The 15,026-nt window shown below is 41.9% G+C and overlaps 1 protein-coding gene across 1 annotated transcript in view; it reads left to right on the forward strand.

Moving 5' to 3' along the window:
• Positions 1-7,849: 7,849 nt before the first annotated feature.
• The window catches only part of RB1 (RB transcriptional corepressor 1), a 69,907-nt gene continuing 62,730 nt past the window's right edge, over positions 7,850-15,026 (forward strand). The window contains exons 1-2 of the mRNA XM_057367349.1: positions 7,850-8,072; positions 8,266-8,383. Coding sequence (XP_057223332.1) covers positions 7,984-8,072; positions 8,266-8,383 — 207 coding nt within the window. The 5' untranslated portion in view covers positions 7,850-7,983. The remainder of the gene's footprint in view (positions 8,073-8,265; positions 8,384-15,026) is intronic.

Below are 15,026 nucleotides of genomic sequence, written 5' to 3' on the forward strand. Positions count from 1 at the left end.
ACTGTAATATTACCTGCTATATAGTTTGTTACAGCTTGTAGACAAATCTGTATTTGACTCTCCTAACCAAGTGCAATTTGTTTTGTTTTTAAAATATTGTCATATTTACCTTTTTAGATTGATTTCTGACTTGATGTTTTAAAATGGCAAGTGCTGTAACAATCTTTTAGAAAATTAAGAAGTAACTTATGTTACTAACTTGTATATAATCCATGTATGTGCAATGGAAAATAAACCTTACAAACCTGTTTGTCTAAARGTCTTGTGTTTTCTTCTGCTACTGCTGGATTAGTTTTAAGAGGAGGAGACTACAGTTACAATTAATGTGTTTTACTTGAAGTGTTGTTTCACACTATTCAAAGATAGAAAATGTGATGGCTGAGAAATGAAGTATGGGCAGGGAAGCATGCTTTTCAATCCCTTTTCATTTACAGGCAATATTGTGCTGCTTGCTTAAATTCTGGATGGGTGTTTCCACAATACATACCATCAGAGTGGAGGCCCAAAGCTAAACTAACCCAGTGTTAATGTCTGAAATCTCTGTCCTGAGTGTTTGTCAAATGATGGGCATCATCCAGCACATGTTGTGAGTCAGGCTGATCCAGCTGAGAGCCAGGAGTGTCCACTACCTGCAGGACTTTACCATTTCCTTTGTTCCACATCATGGCATTGCTGCCAGCCTGTGCCACTGCACTTTGCCAGTTAATCTGGGGCTTGCTCAAATGCAACCAATACCATTCTATGTCATGCCATTTACACTTAAAACTGCTATTTTTAAAGCAAGATTGATTTTTTTTTTCCTAATATGATTTGGTTCTTTATATATCAACTTTTGTAGAGGAGAGTGCAGAAAAAGATATATCATAATACCTGCTGTTTTGAAGCTTTTTGCAAGAAAAAAATACAGAACAGGAAAAAAAAGGAGTAACACTGAAAAAACAAGGCTGGAAAATCTACCCCCAGATCCACTTGAGAGCTTCCATGACATGGAAACTGACTTGTCTTCTGGCCAAGTTTTGAGCATTGATTCATTAGAAAAGTAGGAACGTTGAATAGTATCATTGCATATTTGAAAAAAAACACCAAAGCTGTTTAAACCTATTTTTAAATAGTATGCACCATAGGTGTCCAAATCATTTGTCTTAGGTTAATTCTGTCAAGAGGCTTTGTACTAATCTCATTTTTTATCTTTTAAAGGATCTTTTCTTAATACAGTTGGGAGGATGCTTTACTCTTTTGGAGCTGTTATACAATTGTAAGCATGTTATGATCCAGCTTCCTGCTATTGTGAATGTTTGGATTGAGATAAAATAATTTGTTTTAAAGGAAGTTTCCTAAATACACAATACTTTTTTTTCTTCATCTGCATGTGGATTAACTTACAAATTAGTCCTGGTGTAAGTGTATTATATGTAAAATTAAAAGTATAACTGCTATATTTCAAAGCTGGACTTTTTAAATACATTTATGATGGTGCATGACAATCGTGAACATCAAATAAAGCCTCACATGCAGAGAGGCTAGATGTTCCTGTATAAATTGTATTTACATAGTTACACTTTGGTATATTTGCAAGCAAGCTGGAAAACCCCCTGGGAAAACTTAAGCTACAGACATTCAGGATGTTGCAATTGTGTGCTTGCAACAAAGGTCAAGTATATGTCAGCACAAGGTTGCTGATGCGTTCTTTGGAGCCCTGTATGATTCACGCCAAAGTACTTTTAAGGATGTTTTGTACCTTTTCATGAGCTTGCTGTTCCTGTTCTCCCTAAGTTAAATATGAAACCTGTTAACTTTTAAGCAAGCTTTGTATGATCTTTAACTTGTTTTCAAAATTAAACTCAGTAGCCTAACTTGCTAATCTGTTGTGTGCCCTTTAACAGAGACTCCAGCAAATGAGGCTGCTGAAGGGGTGGCAGAGCAGGGGGAGTTCTTACAGACAGGACGTTTCTATGATCATGGTGCATGCCCATGTCCCTAATAGCTTTTCAGCCTGTTGGATGGTGTAAGGAAATTAACTTCAATCAGTAGCGTGAAAATAAGTATGGGGAAGGAGGGAGAAACTGGTGTGGACCGAGGAAAAGCTCCCCGCATGTGCTCATGTTGTATTAAATTCCAGGCAATTCATGTAGGAAGACAACCTAAATCACCCACAGTGCAGCAAAAGCTCATGTTGGAACTTCTGCCTTCTTAGACCAAGTTGATGAAGGATGGGACACAAGTCCATGGAAAGAACTGCCTCATGGAGATGCTTGGGCTTTTTTTCCTTTTTAAATAATAAAAGTATAATAAATACAAGTATAGTAATAGTTAAGAGTCTAATAAACAAAGACAGCTGTGTTTCACAGAAGAAACCACATTTCTAGCCCAGTGAATTTCAGAAAAGGGTTAGTACAAAAATGATCTCATTGGACAATTATCTTTGCAAATAGCTTTAAAACCCCTCATAACAAACAAAATCAGTCCTATTGCTAAGACATACTTTGTTACTGAAGCAGCAAAATGCCTATCCTGTGCCTCCAAGYTGAGTTGGTTGAGGGGGCTGTGTTGCTCCCTTATGGGTCCCAAACAGCCTCTGGTGTTCAGCTGGTCATTGCATGTGTAAAGTTGTTACGACCAGTCAATGTGATTCATGTCATCGTGGCTTGCAAAGCACAATAAAAGCTTCAAAGCCTCCCTTCTCTAGGTCAAGTCTTGCAGCTTTAGTGAAGAGGCACAGGGCAGGTTTTGGCATGAAGAAAATCCTTTGGGCCTGCAAGACTGAAAATGCAAGACTTTGGCTACCTGATACCTGTCAAGGTGCGTACGTGCTTTTGTGCATGTGGGTTGGGTGGGAGGATGGAGGACTGACACGTCAGTGTTAGCAAAAGCTTGTGGTTTAGAGACATCAGCACAGCTGCACTCTCACTGACATTGCTCATCCTGGTAGTAGGAGGAGATTTTACTATTGGGAGGAAGCAGCATAGAAGAGCCTATAGCATTGTTGTCACAACAGGAGTTTTTCTGGAATGCTATACACAAATGTTTTCACCTAATTTGGGTATTTCAGTGCCATGGCTTTAATGAGGAATGTCTTTCTCTTAGACTTTGTGTTCTTAACAAAAAGAAACAAGATCATGGGTTGGTTTAGTTCAGAGAAATGCCTATGTTCGCTACTGGCTAAGGTTGCTAATTTTCAATTGGTTTTCAGGTTGTTGCTTAAGATTAATTTGATTCCTAAGAATGACTTCCAGGAGAATGCATTCTGCTTTTTGTGGGCTTAGGAAATCTTGGAAGTGGAAGCATGGGAAACATCCTTGCTGGGGAGATGGCCAGCAGCAGGACAGGGTGTTGCCTGTGCCAGAGTGCACTTTCTTTTGTGGTGAGAGGAAGCAGAACATGGGACTAAGGACGGGAAGGGAGGGATTGCAGCAGGGTCATTAATGTTGCTGTGTAATTGCAAGCACCAAGAGGGCTGTGGTTGGCTTGCTGATCTTTATTTCATTAGGAGTTGGCAGTACCAGCTGAAATGAACTGCTCAGCAGAGGGGTCACAGGATGCCCTGCACCCTCCTGGGGAAGAATGTACCCAGGGTTTGAAGTGCTTTGCCTGCTGGGAACACAGGATGGTACCTGTGTGACAAAGCACAGAATGTGATGTAGCTGTGCATGCAAGGGCATGATTTATACTAATGTCCGGAAACCTTTGTAAGCAAGGAAAGCCGTACCAGGAATGACTTTTTTTTTTTTTTTCTGATGTAATTGCATTGTCACTAGGGCTTAATCTGATAAATTGCATCAGTCAGGGATTTTATTTTTTAGTACCCTGCTTCTCAGCACAATGCAAATCTGCAAACAGACACAGCTCTGACAACCATTCTCACAGAGAACAAGAAATGTGGAAGGTCTTTATAAGTAGTTATGGTTTTTCTATAAATAAATAAACTATCTGAGCAAGAACAGAAAAAAAAGCGACCTTTAAGTCTAAAAACTTTGATCAATGCAAAACCTTTCTGATGTCCAAGCAAGAGAACTAGAAGTATCTTTGAAGGGCTGAATTTTTGCACATAGGCATAATTTACATGCAGCCATTTCTCCATCCAGTAACAACAGTCGTGGTGTCCTTTCAGATCGCACAGGCAGTTTGGTCAAATGCCTTAAACTCATCACTGCAATACTGAGAGTCCAGCTGTGCCCTGTGCAGTGCTCTGAGAAGAGCAAGCCACAGATGTGTATAACTGTGGAGTGAAAAATATTCTTTTTATCAATAATGTCCGTGTACAGAGAGGATTTGAACTGTTAGAAGAGGCAATCTCCGACAATATCTCAGCTTGGAGAAATGGGTTGAGGTTTGGTATGGTCCGTATGGATTTACATCACTAGAAATACTAACTCACAGAAATTGTTTTTGTTCTTCATATTTCACACTAGGTATTTGTGTAGGAAACAATGACACAGGTCAGACTTGCCACCACCAAGGGGCACAACCAGTCAGCTTCACCCCATCACCCCAGTAAACCCTTTCCAGGGGAGGTGATGCAGGGGAGTGGAAAGGGCCTGTTCAAGCCATGGCCTGAGTGTCCCTGAAGCACTCCTGCAGCAAGACTGTCACTTAGGTCTGTTTGCTGTGTCAGGTGCTTTTCCAGTGAGGTTGTTCTTAAGCCCTGGGGCCTCTAAGGCAGCAGCTTGTGAAAAGTTGGCCTGCAGGTCTGTCACCTTCTTGTTCCCATTAGCACTTGTGCTGGGGCCTGAGTGACAGCTGGGCCCCAGGTGACACTGATGGCAGCGGGCTGGGGCCTGCTGCACAGTGCAAGGAATGTCCATGCACAGAAAAGGCTGGCCAGGAGAGGCCATGTCCCCTCCTTGCTTAATTCTGCCKGTTACTTGTGGGGAAATGGGTATGATTTAGGCAGACATCTTTATAATCCACAAATTTTACACCCTATGGGTTTTATTCAAGCAAAAATTCTGCCACTATTTAGATGAATATCCAGAAACTCCCAATTTAGTGGGTTTTTTAATGCATACATTTTGGTCATGCAACTTCAGAAAAACTGATTTTACTGTAATTGAGATAATGGCTTTTATTCCCACTGGCAATTACCATGAAACTATAGCAACAGTTTTAAGTGAAAACATTAGGATAATAAAATTACCTGAGGTTTCGTAGCAGCTAGAAACAATGAATCAGGACTGCTTGACTGGACAAYGTTTTACATATGTCTATGTCCTATACCCTAAAAGGGTAGCAAAATGTTTAGAATAAAGATTTTGTCAAGTCAGATGCAAAAATTATCAGTAATACTTTATTCAATCTTGCAGTGTTTCCTTTTTTTTTCCCTCCACAGTAAGTGCGGATTTTCTTTCTTTCCTTTGTAATTTTATTGAAAAGCTAAAGGCTTAATTTAAAAGGTGTTTTAGAATACACGATTAAAACATTCAAATCAGTACATCTAAAAAGGAGGAGGGGAAAAAAGTGCAACAGTTTAAATATGGTTTTACACAAACATGCCTTTCTTTGGAATTGCATACATACATGTTAACTCTTCTTACTGCAGTTGGGATGTAGTTACTATATCAGATGTAGTTACTATATCTGAGGCTTTGAGATGGATGATTAAAGTTTACTGTTGCTTGATTCATCTGCTGCCTCCCTTCATCTCTCTCCAGTTGTAAACTGAAGCATTTAAAGATTGTATGTTGGTTTTACCTGCTTATGGAGGGGACCCATAAGAGCCTTGCTTGATGAAAAAGCGCATAATATTTGACTTGAGAAGGTGTTTCACACACTATTTTAGAAAATTAGTTTTTACACTGAGGCTGTTTTGTGAGCTCTTTAAAAGGAGCAATGCACAGAGGGCCATGAGACAAATTCTTTGCCTACCATCTAGATGATCCAGGGCCTGGCTCTGACAGCATGTTAAAGCACCTGTGAGGGAAGCAACCCAGGAGGGTGTGTTTCCTTCTTGCTGACAGCTGGCTTAGTCTCCACTGGCTGTGACCAAATTTTCTGAAATGCTTTGCTCTCATTTCAAATTCTTTTGTGCTCTTAAAGCCAGTTGTGAGGAGAAGGCAATAGACTCAGCTGGGGTTTAGCTTACTTTTCCAAGCTGGTAGATCTGTTTAGTTGTCTGCGGTTCAACTGTAGATGACAGACAGTCCTAAACTCCAAACCTTCCACAGCATCTGGTACCATCTGAATACAAGAAGTATTCAAATGTGCTTAGAAGCGGGGTAAAGTTACTGCCACAGTTTTACTAGAATCATAACAAGGAATGTCTTAATCCCACTACAGTCTACAACTCAAACATTTAATTTGGAGATTATGTACTTTGATTTGTTCTGTATTTATTTTTTATGTAATTTGTTTAATCCTAGTTCTAAAACAGAAAGCCAGACTGTTCTCCTATTTTAAGTTAATGAATATAAAGGAAAAGCCTGAACAAATCACTAAAATGTAAAAATGCTAGTGAATTTTAATTGACTAAGATAGTAATGCTCATGTTGATTTTTGTTTGGATTTTTATTAAATCCAGAGTTTTGACAGCAATCTCACTAAAAGTAGTTGCTTTACGGGTGAATAATAAATATGTGCATGTTGTAAGAATCCTTACATACAAATACGTTTCCTTTTCTATGAAGTTGTCATCATATACGTCTGAAAAGAAATGTGCTTGTTTGCAGCAGATTTGGCTTCTAAATGTGAGTATGCAATCACAGACAACAAAGCAGATTTTTAAGATGTTTCAATCAGGGCTCTGAGGATTTGAATCTCATTGCCTTAAAATCCAGGAGATGCCCACAGTCTGAACTTCTTATACTAAGTGTAATTTTACTGCAAAGTGTTAATTTCAGTTAGGACTTGAATAAATGTCAGATTGAGAGATCACCGAATCACTGAATTATGTAGGTCAGAAAAGACCTCTGAGATCATTGAGTCCAACCTTTGACTGGCCACCACCTTGTCAACTATGGCACCAAATGCCATCATGTCTGGTTGTTTTTTGAACACCTCCTGGGATGGTGACTTCACCATTGCCCATGGGGCAGCCTACTCCAATGTTCAACAACCCTTTCCATGATGAAATTCCTCTTGATATCCAGCCTAAACCTTCCCTGGTGCAGTTTGAAGCCATGTCCTCTTGCCCTGTCACTTGTTACCTGGAAGAAGACACCAACCCCCACCTCACTACAGCCTTTGCTCAGGGTGTTGTAGAGAGCAGTAAGGTCTCCCCCAAGCCTCCTTCTCCCAGGTTAAACACCCCCAGCTCCCTCAGACGCTCCTCAGAGGACTTTCTGCCCCAGCTCTGTTGACCTTCTTTGGACTTTCTTGAAGAACTGGACACAGGACTCGAGATGTGACTCCATCAGTGCCAAGTACAGGGAGGCCTAGTCCTGCTGGTCACACTACTGCTGATACAAGGCAGGCCACCTGGGCACACTGGCTCACGTTCAGATGCCGTCGACCAACATTCCCAGGTCCTTTCCCCCTTGGCCGTTTTCCAGACACTCTGTCCCCAGTCTGTAGCACTGCCTGTGGTTGTTGTGGCCGAAGTGCGGGGCCTAGCACTTGGTCCGGCTGAACCAACAGGCGTAAAGGATCTGCAATTCCTGCCCTGCAGCTGTACAGTTATTCGTATACGAAGCTCTGTGTATGGTCTCACCTCACGGAAAAGCTGTATCGGCTGCCTGGGCTTGCTGAGTACCTGAAGTGCCAGGCTCGGCCCCGCTGCCGCTCCTGCGGCAGCCGAGGGCCCGGGCGGATCTCTGAGGCTGCGCGGCGGTGCCGACCAAGCGCGGCCGAGCTGCCTGTGCCGCTCAGCCCCGCCCCGTTCCCGCGGCCGGCGGGCGGGACGGGGGCGTGGCCGCCGGCGCGGAAGTGACGGAGAGGTGGCGGTGACGCCGTTTTCCCGCGGTTCGGGTGGCGGGTGGGGGCCGGGAGCGGGAGCCGGCGGCCCCTTGTCAGTGTCGCCCGCGGCGGGCGCTCCCGGCAGCCACTCCCGCCATGCCGCCCAAGCAGCTGCGCAGAGCGGGCGCCGCCAGGACACAGCGCTCCAGCCCCGACGGCGGCTCCGCGCCGCCCGCCACCCACCGGTAAGCGCCGCCCGGGCCAGGAGCAAGCTGAGGGCGGGCTGGGGGCGGGCGGGCCGCCCGGGGCTCTCYCCGCCCGCGGGTCCGGGCTGTGAGGCGGTGTCACCCCGGGGCGGCTCCGGCGGCGGCTGGTGTGGGTTTCCCGGTCGCCTCGCCGTCCGGTGTCCCCCCTGGCGATGTGTGATGGTTTTCCTAGGCTCGAAATCGGCGAAGCGGAATTCACAGTGCTCTGTGATGCGCTGAAGGTGTCGGAGAGTGTGAGGGAGAAAGCGTGGAAGACGTACGAGAGCTTGTTGGCAGCGGATGGAGCTCTAGTGAGTACCTGCTTCTCGTAGCATCGCTCTGTGGTGGTCTGTCCTGTGCCCTAGCTCAAATACTGAGCCGTAACTTTGCTGCAGCGGCGGCCGAGTGTCCCACTGCCAAAGCTCATGTAGTGTGACTTGGCTCTTTCCAAGTGGAAGTAGACTGAAGTTGGATGWTGCCATGTTCACGTCTCTGTAAACTGGCTTCTGTAGATTGCCCTTTTGTGTTTTACGATAAAGGTACATGCTCAAGAATCCTTTTAGATTACTAACAAATGACAGTACAAAACAGCACCATACGATCATCTAATTCTTCGAACTGCAAGTTATTTCAAATATGTGTTAGTCAGCCTTATGCAGGTCGTCTCATTGTGTGTTTCTGTGTATTTTTTTCTCTCTGCCTCTTTTATGAGGCTGCAGAAGGGGTATGGAGAAGACTATCACAGAGACAGGAATGTCTATATGTTATTTTTTTTTCTATTGCATAATGTTAACTGTGCTTTATTTATCAATAAAACATTTCTGTTCAAAGTTAATCATTGGGCATGTGTAAACAGATTAATAAAATGTTATGTCCTTTCTTGATTTCTGCTTTTATTTCTCCTCAGTATGACTGCTGTGCCAACAAGCTGATTCAGAAAACAGCCATAATACACCTAAATCATGGCAGAAGCTTTGTTATAGATTACAGATGTAGTTTTCTAATACCTACCTGGGATATTATTCCCACTGTGTGGACTTGCATTGATGTACTTGTGACTTCTGCTTATCCCGATGCAACTTGAGCTGACCTGCCACACCCATGCCATCATTACTGATGGTTTGTGTTTTCCAAAATGCAGTGTGGATATACCAACTCTTGATGCATTCACATCACAATAGCATGTGATGTGAATGTAATATCACACAGTAATAATAGCATGAGAGAGAGACTGTGCACAGCTCTTTCAGTTACAAATACAATTTCTTGTCATGGATGCCCACAGAATGCATTTATCTAAAAGCATAGTTGAGTTCTCCTAATGAATGAGCACAGAAGTAGTCAGTTCCCTTGACTGGGAAAAAACAAGGCAGGTTTCAGTAAAATTCTGCGAATTTCATTTACAGGTAAAGTTTTGTTTTTACTGACCATTGCTTAGCAGTGGCCAGTTAAGATACACAATGTGAAACCTTTCAGCGTCTGAAGATAGCTAGCTTTACCTGTTCAGGACCAGACCTTCATTATGACATATAGCTAATACCTGTTGTCTTGCAATTAAAACTGATTGCTGAGAGCCTTTTAATAGTCAGGGGAAAAAAAAATCTACATTATATTGTGTTTCACTCCAAGGCCTTTTCCTCAGACTTATCAGTGTATCTGCAAGGCGTTGAAATGAGTAAGCTGGCAGGTGTGTGCCGTCGTGGGGACCAGGAAGGCACTGGAGTTGCCACTTCTATCTGAGAGCAGGCTTCACCTAACTCTCAAGTGCGGTGAATTAACAGCCTGGCTAATTGCTGCTTCTTTTCCCAAGTGAAGCTGTTGTCACAGTGAGCCTGGCTTCTCAGGATGACTCTCTAGTTCAGGTTACAGGGATTCAGGAGCAGGCTGCTCTTTTCTCCCCTCTGGTATAGTTGTTATGTTTTAGGGGCTGTCTCAGGGTCTGTCCTGCAAGAACCAGTGCCAAATGTTTTAATCAGTGGGGTTCAGTACTAACTTGCTCAGTTCTGAGCTGGAACAGAGGCTGTGGAGCAGCTTTCTGTTTTCAAGTAAAAAGGGAAACAGCAGGCCACCAGTTGAGACAAATACTTACCAGAAACTTCTGTTTAACAATGTAGTTGGTTTGACTTGAGGAAGCTGAAATCATCAGGCCACTGATGGAAATAGAGGTAGCATCTAAGAATCCCTTCTCAAGCCATTTACAGAGACCTGAAACCTTACCTTTCTTGGCACAAAGGGCTTTCTTTATGATTGACGTTAGAATTGTGCCTGCCAAATCTTTCAGGGTGTGAAGGGCACTTGTAGTGCTAACTAGGAAGCAGCATGGCTCAGACTTTAGTTACTGAGGTGACTGGCAGATATTCAGGGTGCAGATGTGGTTTGGATGTAGTCTTAACATCTGCTGTGTCTTTGCTCAAGGAATATTTATTGACTTGAAGTGAAAACATCTTGTAGTGTTCTTTTGGAGTCACTTAGGGTGCATGCAGCTTAAAAGTATAAACCAATTGCTTTTTGCAGGCATGTACAAAGAATTGTAGAGTATAGTGACCTATGAGCCTAAATGTGCCAGTGCTTCAGTGAGACACTTTACTGGCCAGGCAGGCATCAGCCAGGAGGAACTTGCTGTCTGCTACTCTCTGGAATGAATGCTCTCTGGAGCCATTTCTTCTTTTCCTTCAGGATGTCACACCTTTCCCCACTGATATTTCTTCACTTGAGCTACTACTGGTGATACTTCTCTCTGAAATTTCAGCTTTCTTATCTTGTACTTTCTTTCTGTGCAGTGTAGCTTTCCTTTCAGTGCTCTCAACTTATCTGTTTCCTCAGTGTGTGAATCAAGGATATGCAGCTGCACCCTACTGCAGGTGGGCCTTGAGTCCTTGAAACATCTGAATCTCTTTGAGAGGAGGTATAGAGGAAGAGAAAAGTGACAAGAGAGAGAGGGTAGCACATTTTTTCTGGAAAATGTGTCTGATCTGTAGCTGTAAAAACTTGATCTACACATAGAGATTGTTCAAAAGCACTACAGCTGTCTGTTAAATATGGTGGTGGTTTTCTTCATAGTGGGAGAACATTAAAGCTTTCCTCTATGACAGCCAGAGTTTAATGACACCACTCTTCTACAATATAATGGTAACTCAAAATCTCTTAAACAGGATTCCAAATTCTGGTACAGAGATGTACTGAGTCAGTGATCTTGGTGTATGGGGTAAAGGAAGGTGTCTGATGTGTGATCAGAAAGATGTTTTCTTTTAAAATTCTTTTCATATCTGGTGAACTCTCACACAAGTTTACTGTAAAGAGAGCTTTTGCATTAGTCTCATAGAAATATTTTTCTTCTCTGGCATTTCTCTTCTTTACCAAACCAAGCTACCTAGGTAAACAGAATGTTTTAGAATTGTAGTTTTGCTGTCTTAATTTCAAAACTCTTCCACACTGGTTATTGTTGGCTTAACAGTTGGCTCTGGTGCTTGCTTCTCTTGTACTCTCAAATTTTTTGTAACTCTCCTGAAATCTATTATGAACCAATAGTGCCTGTAAATTCTAGACGGAGTGAATTGGAATTTCTAATGTTCTTTAGTGGGCACCAAGACATATTAGAAGTAGTCCAGGAAACCATACTAATACTGCTACGAAAAGCCTCAGGGCATTTGTTGTGATCGGATACTGTTGGTGGAGAGCACCAAAATGAGAATCAGAAGTAGAATGTGAGGTGATACAAATAGAGGGAAAAAGCTTTAGTGAATTGTTTCTGAATATATTGGAAAGAACGCATGTGAGAAACAGATGACATGGTGACTAAATTGGAACCAAACTTCTGCCAAGAAAATTGAAGTGGTTTAGGAAATTGATAGAAATCGGAATCTGCCAAGGACATTAAGGCATAAGGTCTGATGTGCTTCAAGCTCACCAGCGTGGTTGGCTGTAATATGTTTTGCGTGGTTAGGAGCTCCATTTTTTGTTGGCTGTTCAGAGCACTGTTTGGGGCTCCCTGTTCTCCTGCTGCAGCTCAGCTGTTCAGACTCAGGAATTCCTGAGCCATTTTTATCAAGTATTTGTCTAACCTGTTATTAAGAAATTGTCATGGTGAAAGATCTGCAGCCGGCATAGTTAGTTTTTCATAGTTTAGTTTTCTTTGCCCATGGATTTTTCCCCAAAGTACTGTACTATTTTGTTTCTGTTATATTTCAAGTCAGGGGTGTAAAATTCTGTACCAGCCAATTCTGTACCCTGTTAGAATGTATTATTGCTGCCTTTTCTTTTCCCTCAGAAAGTCTCTAGCATCTGAAGACATTTTAGGCATTTTGTCTTGTTTCTAATTACTTAGTTTACTTTCTGAAGTCCTCTCCAACTGGTGACGTATGCTGGTGCACAGATGCTGCAGAGCACATGATTTGTGCAAGAGGTGAACTGTTTTCTTAGTGAAGAAAATGTACGAGGTAAACTGTAGCTTAAACTGAGGAATGAAATAATGACTTCTTAGATACGGAAGGTCAGTCTATATAGACCAAAGAGTTGGTGTTCAGCAGACAAAGTGTCCCCAATCCATAAATTTTCACATTTGAATTAAATCAGTACCTTTTGGTTGTGGTTTCTTATTAAAAAGAGAACATTTTAATTGGTAAGCCACCTCCTTCACCTGTTAATAGACATAGAGACCTCTTGCTTTTAGCAAAAGCATGTAACATATATTAGCTAATAAAGTATTTTCTGTCTAGACTCTGTCTTTAATTTATAAAACTGTAGCTGAACTGCATCCACTGAAGCTTTGGATGAATGAGTAAAATTACAGGTGTTTCAGGATCCTCTGTTATTAGTAAGCAAAGAGCTACTGTCCCAAAAACAAAGAGCTAGGTCCCTAGACAAACAAATCTTCACCATGGCCTCTTGCTGATGATATTCAGTATCTTAGCAGCGGATGCATTGCTTGTATGTGCCCTTGCACTTTAAAAGCTTGGGTGATTGGAACAATTTCTTTTTTTACTCATCTTCTCTGCCTGTCCTGGGGGAAGATCTTTGTCCCCTCCAGTCTTTCTACATGCAAAAGTGTAATAGGAACTTTGCATATTAGATGAACTATTTTCACCAGTACAATACTTTCCATTGACTTAATTTCTTTTAGCTGGTATTATATTTAAATTTGATCCAATCTGTTGCAAATTTAAAATCTTCCATGCTGGACAGTGTTCAATAGAAAATTTGTAACTGGTATTGCTGAAAAACTGTCTTTACGTGGAACTTCTTATATGTTGGTAGTGGGTATAATGGGCACTATCAGAATTTTGTTTCCTAGGATATTTTTCCTGAAGGTTTTTATTCTGAACTGTTTTCTATTGTGAGTGTTTCTTGAGTCTATTCTCTAGTACCCAGTTCCAGTACATCTCATTGCAGCCCCAGTGCCATGGGCAGGCACACCTTCCACTAGACCAGTTTGCTCAAAGCCCATTCAGTCTGGCCTTGAACAGTGTCAGGGATGGGGCATCCTCCTCTGTGCCACTTGTGAGGTGTCTCAGCACCCTCACAGTAAAGAATTTCTTCCTAATATCCATGATAAACCTGTCCTTTTTCACTTTAAAGCCATTCCCTCTGGTCCTATCACTACATGCCCTTGTGAAAAGTCCCTCTCCCACTCTCTTATAACCTCCTTTAGGTACTGGAAGGTGCTGTAAGATGTCCCTGACGCCTCCTCGCCTTCAGCCTGAACAACCCTAACTCTTGCAGCATAGGAGAAGTGCTCCAGCCCTCTGAGCATATCCATAGCCCCCTTTGGACTCCAGCAAATATCTGTGAATGTTTCTTGTACCATCAGGCTAGTTCTCTGTATTGATTGGAATGTAGTAGCTGAGATTTTAGTAAGCCAGCTTCCGCATCTTCCTCTTCAAAAATCAGGTGCTTGATTTACAGTGAGACATCCTATATCCCATTTGATTCAAATATCCATCTGTGTCTGCATATTTCTCATGTGCATTTCTCTTGACCTTCTTTTATACAACTTCATTTGAAGTTTCTATTCTTGGATCACTTTTGTATGCTCTCATCAAAATCATTATCACTGTTGGCAGAAGAGTAAACATCTCTAACTGTATACTAGAGTTGAGACTTCCTRTGATCATCTCCTCTTTGAGCATGGTTTAGCACTGGAGAACCGCTTGAGGCAGAGAACAGAAGTTACTTCTGTTAGTGCCTTTAACACCTTGCAGCTACATGTAGGAAGAAGAGAGGCAAGAATCCTATTTCACAATAGTAGGTGCTGGATGAGCATTTTAAACCCAAGACTCCTTCAGGTTGTTTTCACTAGATTTAAGTAAACTAGTCATCTGGTAAAAACCAGATTGAATAATAGTAGTAGTAAGTCTAGAATGAAAAATAAATATTTTGCAAGAATTTATATGAGTTTTCTATATTTTCCTCCAGAAAACTATATTCATTCAACAGAACTGACCTACATTGCCCAAAGTTACAGCATTGGTTCCTCAGAATCCTAAATAAAATATAAACAGAGAAAGAAATCTATGTAGACTCCTAAGTGTTAAATAATCTTAGGGCTGGTGATTGCTGGATGGGCTTTGCTTCATGATGAGTTGAATTAAGGTCATTGGAAGTCATTTTACAGAAACTGAAGGACAGCCAAAGGCAGATGTTGAGCTGTTTCTGTAGTGAAGCTGAATCAACAAAGATCTTGAGTCAGACTGGTCAAGAAGAAAACCTTCAGAAATTAATTTCTGGCTATGAATTTGTCTTCATTCCCATGCATTCAAGTCCATCTGAGATGAATCATCTGCTTTGGCTGTAAACAAAGCAAAATAGTTGGAAGGAGTGATGCTGCTGTGTTTTTGTTCAGCAGTCAACTTTAACTTGTTTGTGTAAGAAATAAATGAACTTTGGGAGAGAAGGGGTATGAAGACTACTCATSAGTGTAACTTGCTAGGAAGACCTCTCCTTTTTTCTTCCCTTCTG

This window comes from Malurus melanocephalus, unplaced genomic scaffold, assembly GCF_030028575.1.
Source record: "Malurus melanocephalus ecotype Western Australia unplaced genomic scaffold, MMel_1.1 scaffold_78, whole genome shotgun sequence".
Classification (NCBI taxonomy): domain Eukaryota; kingdom Metazoa; phylum Chordata; class Aves; order Passeriformes; family Maluridae; genus Malurus; species Malurus melanocephalus.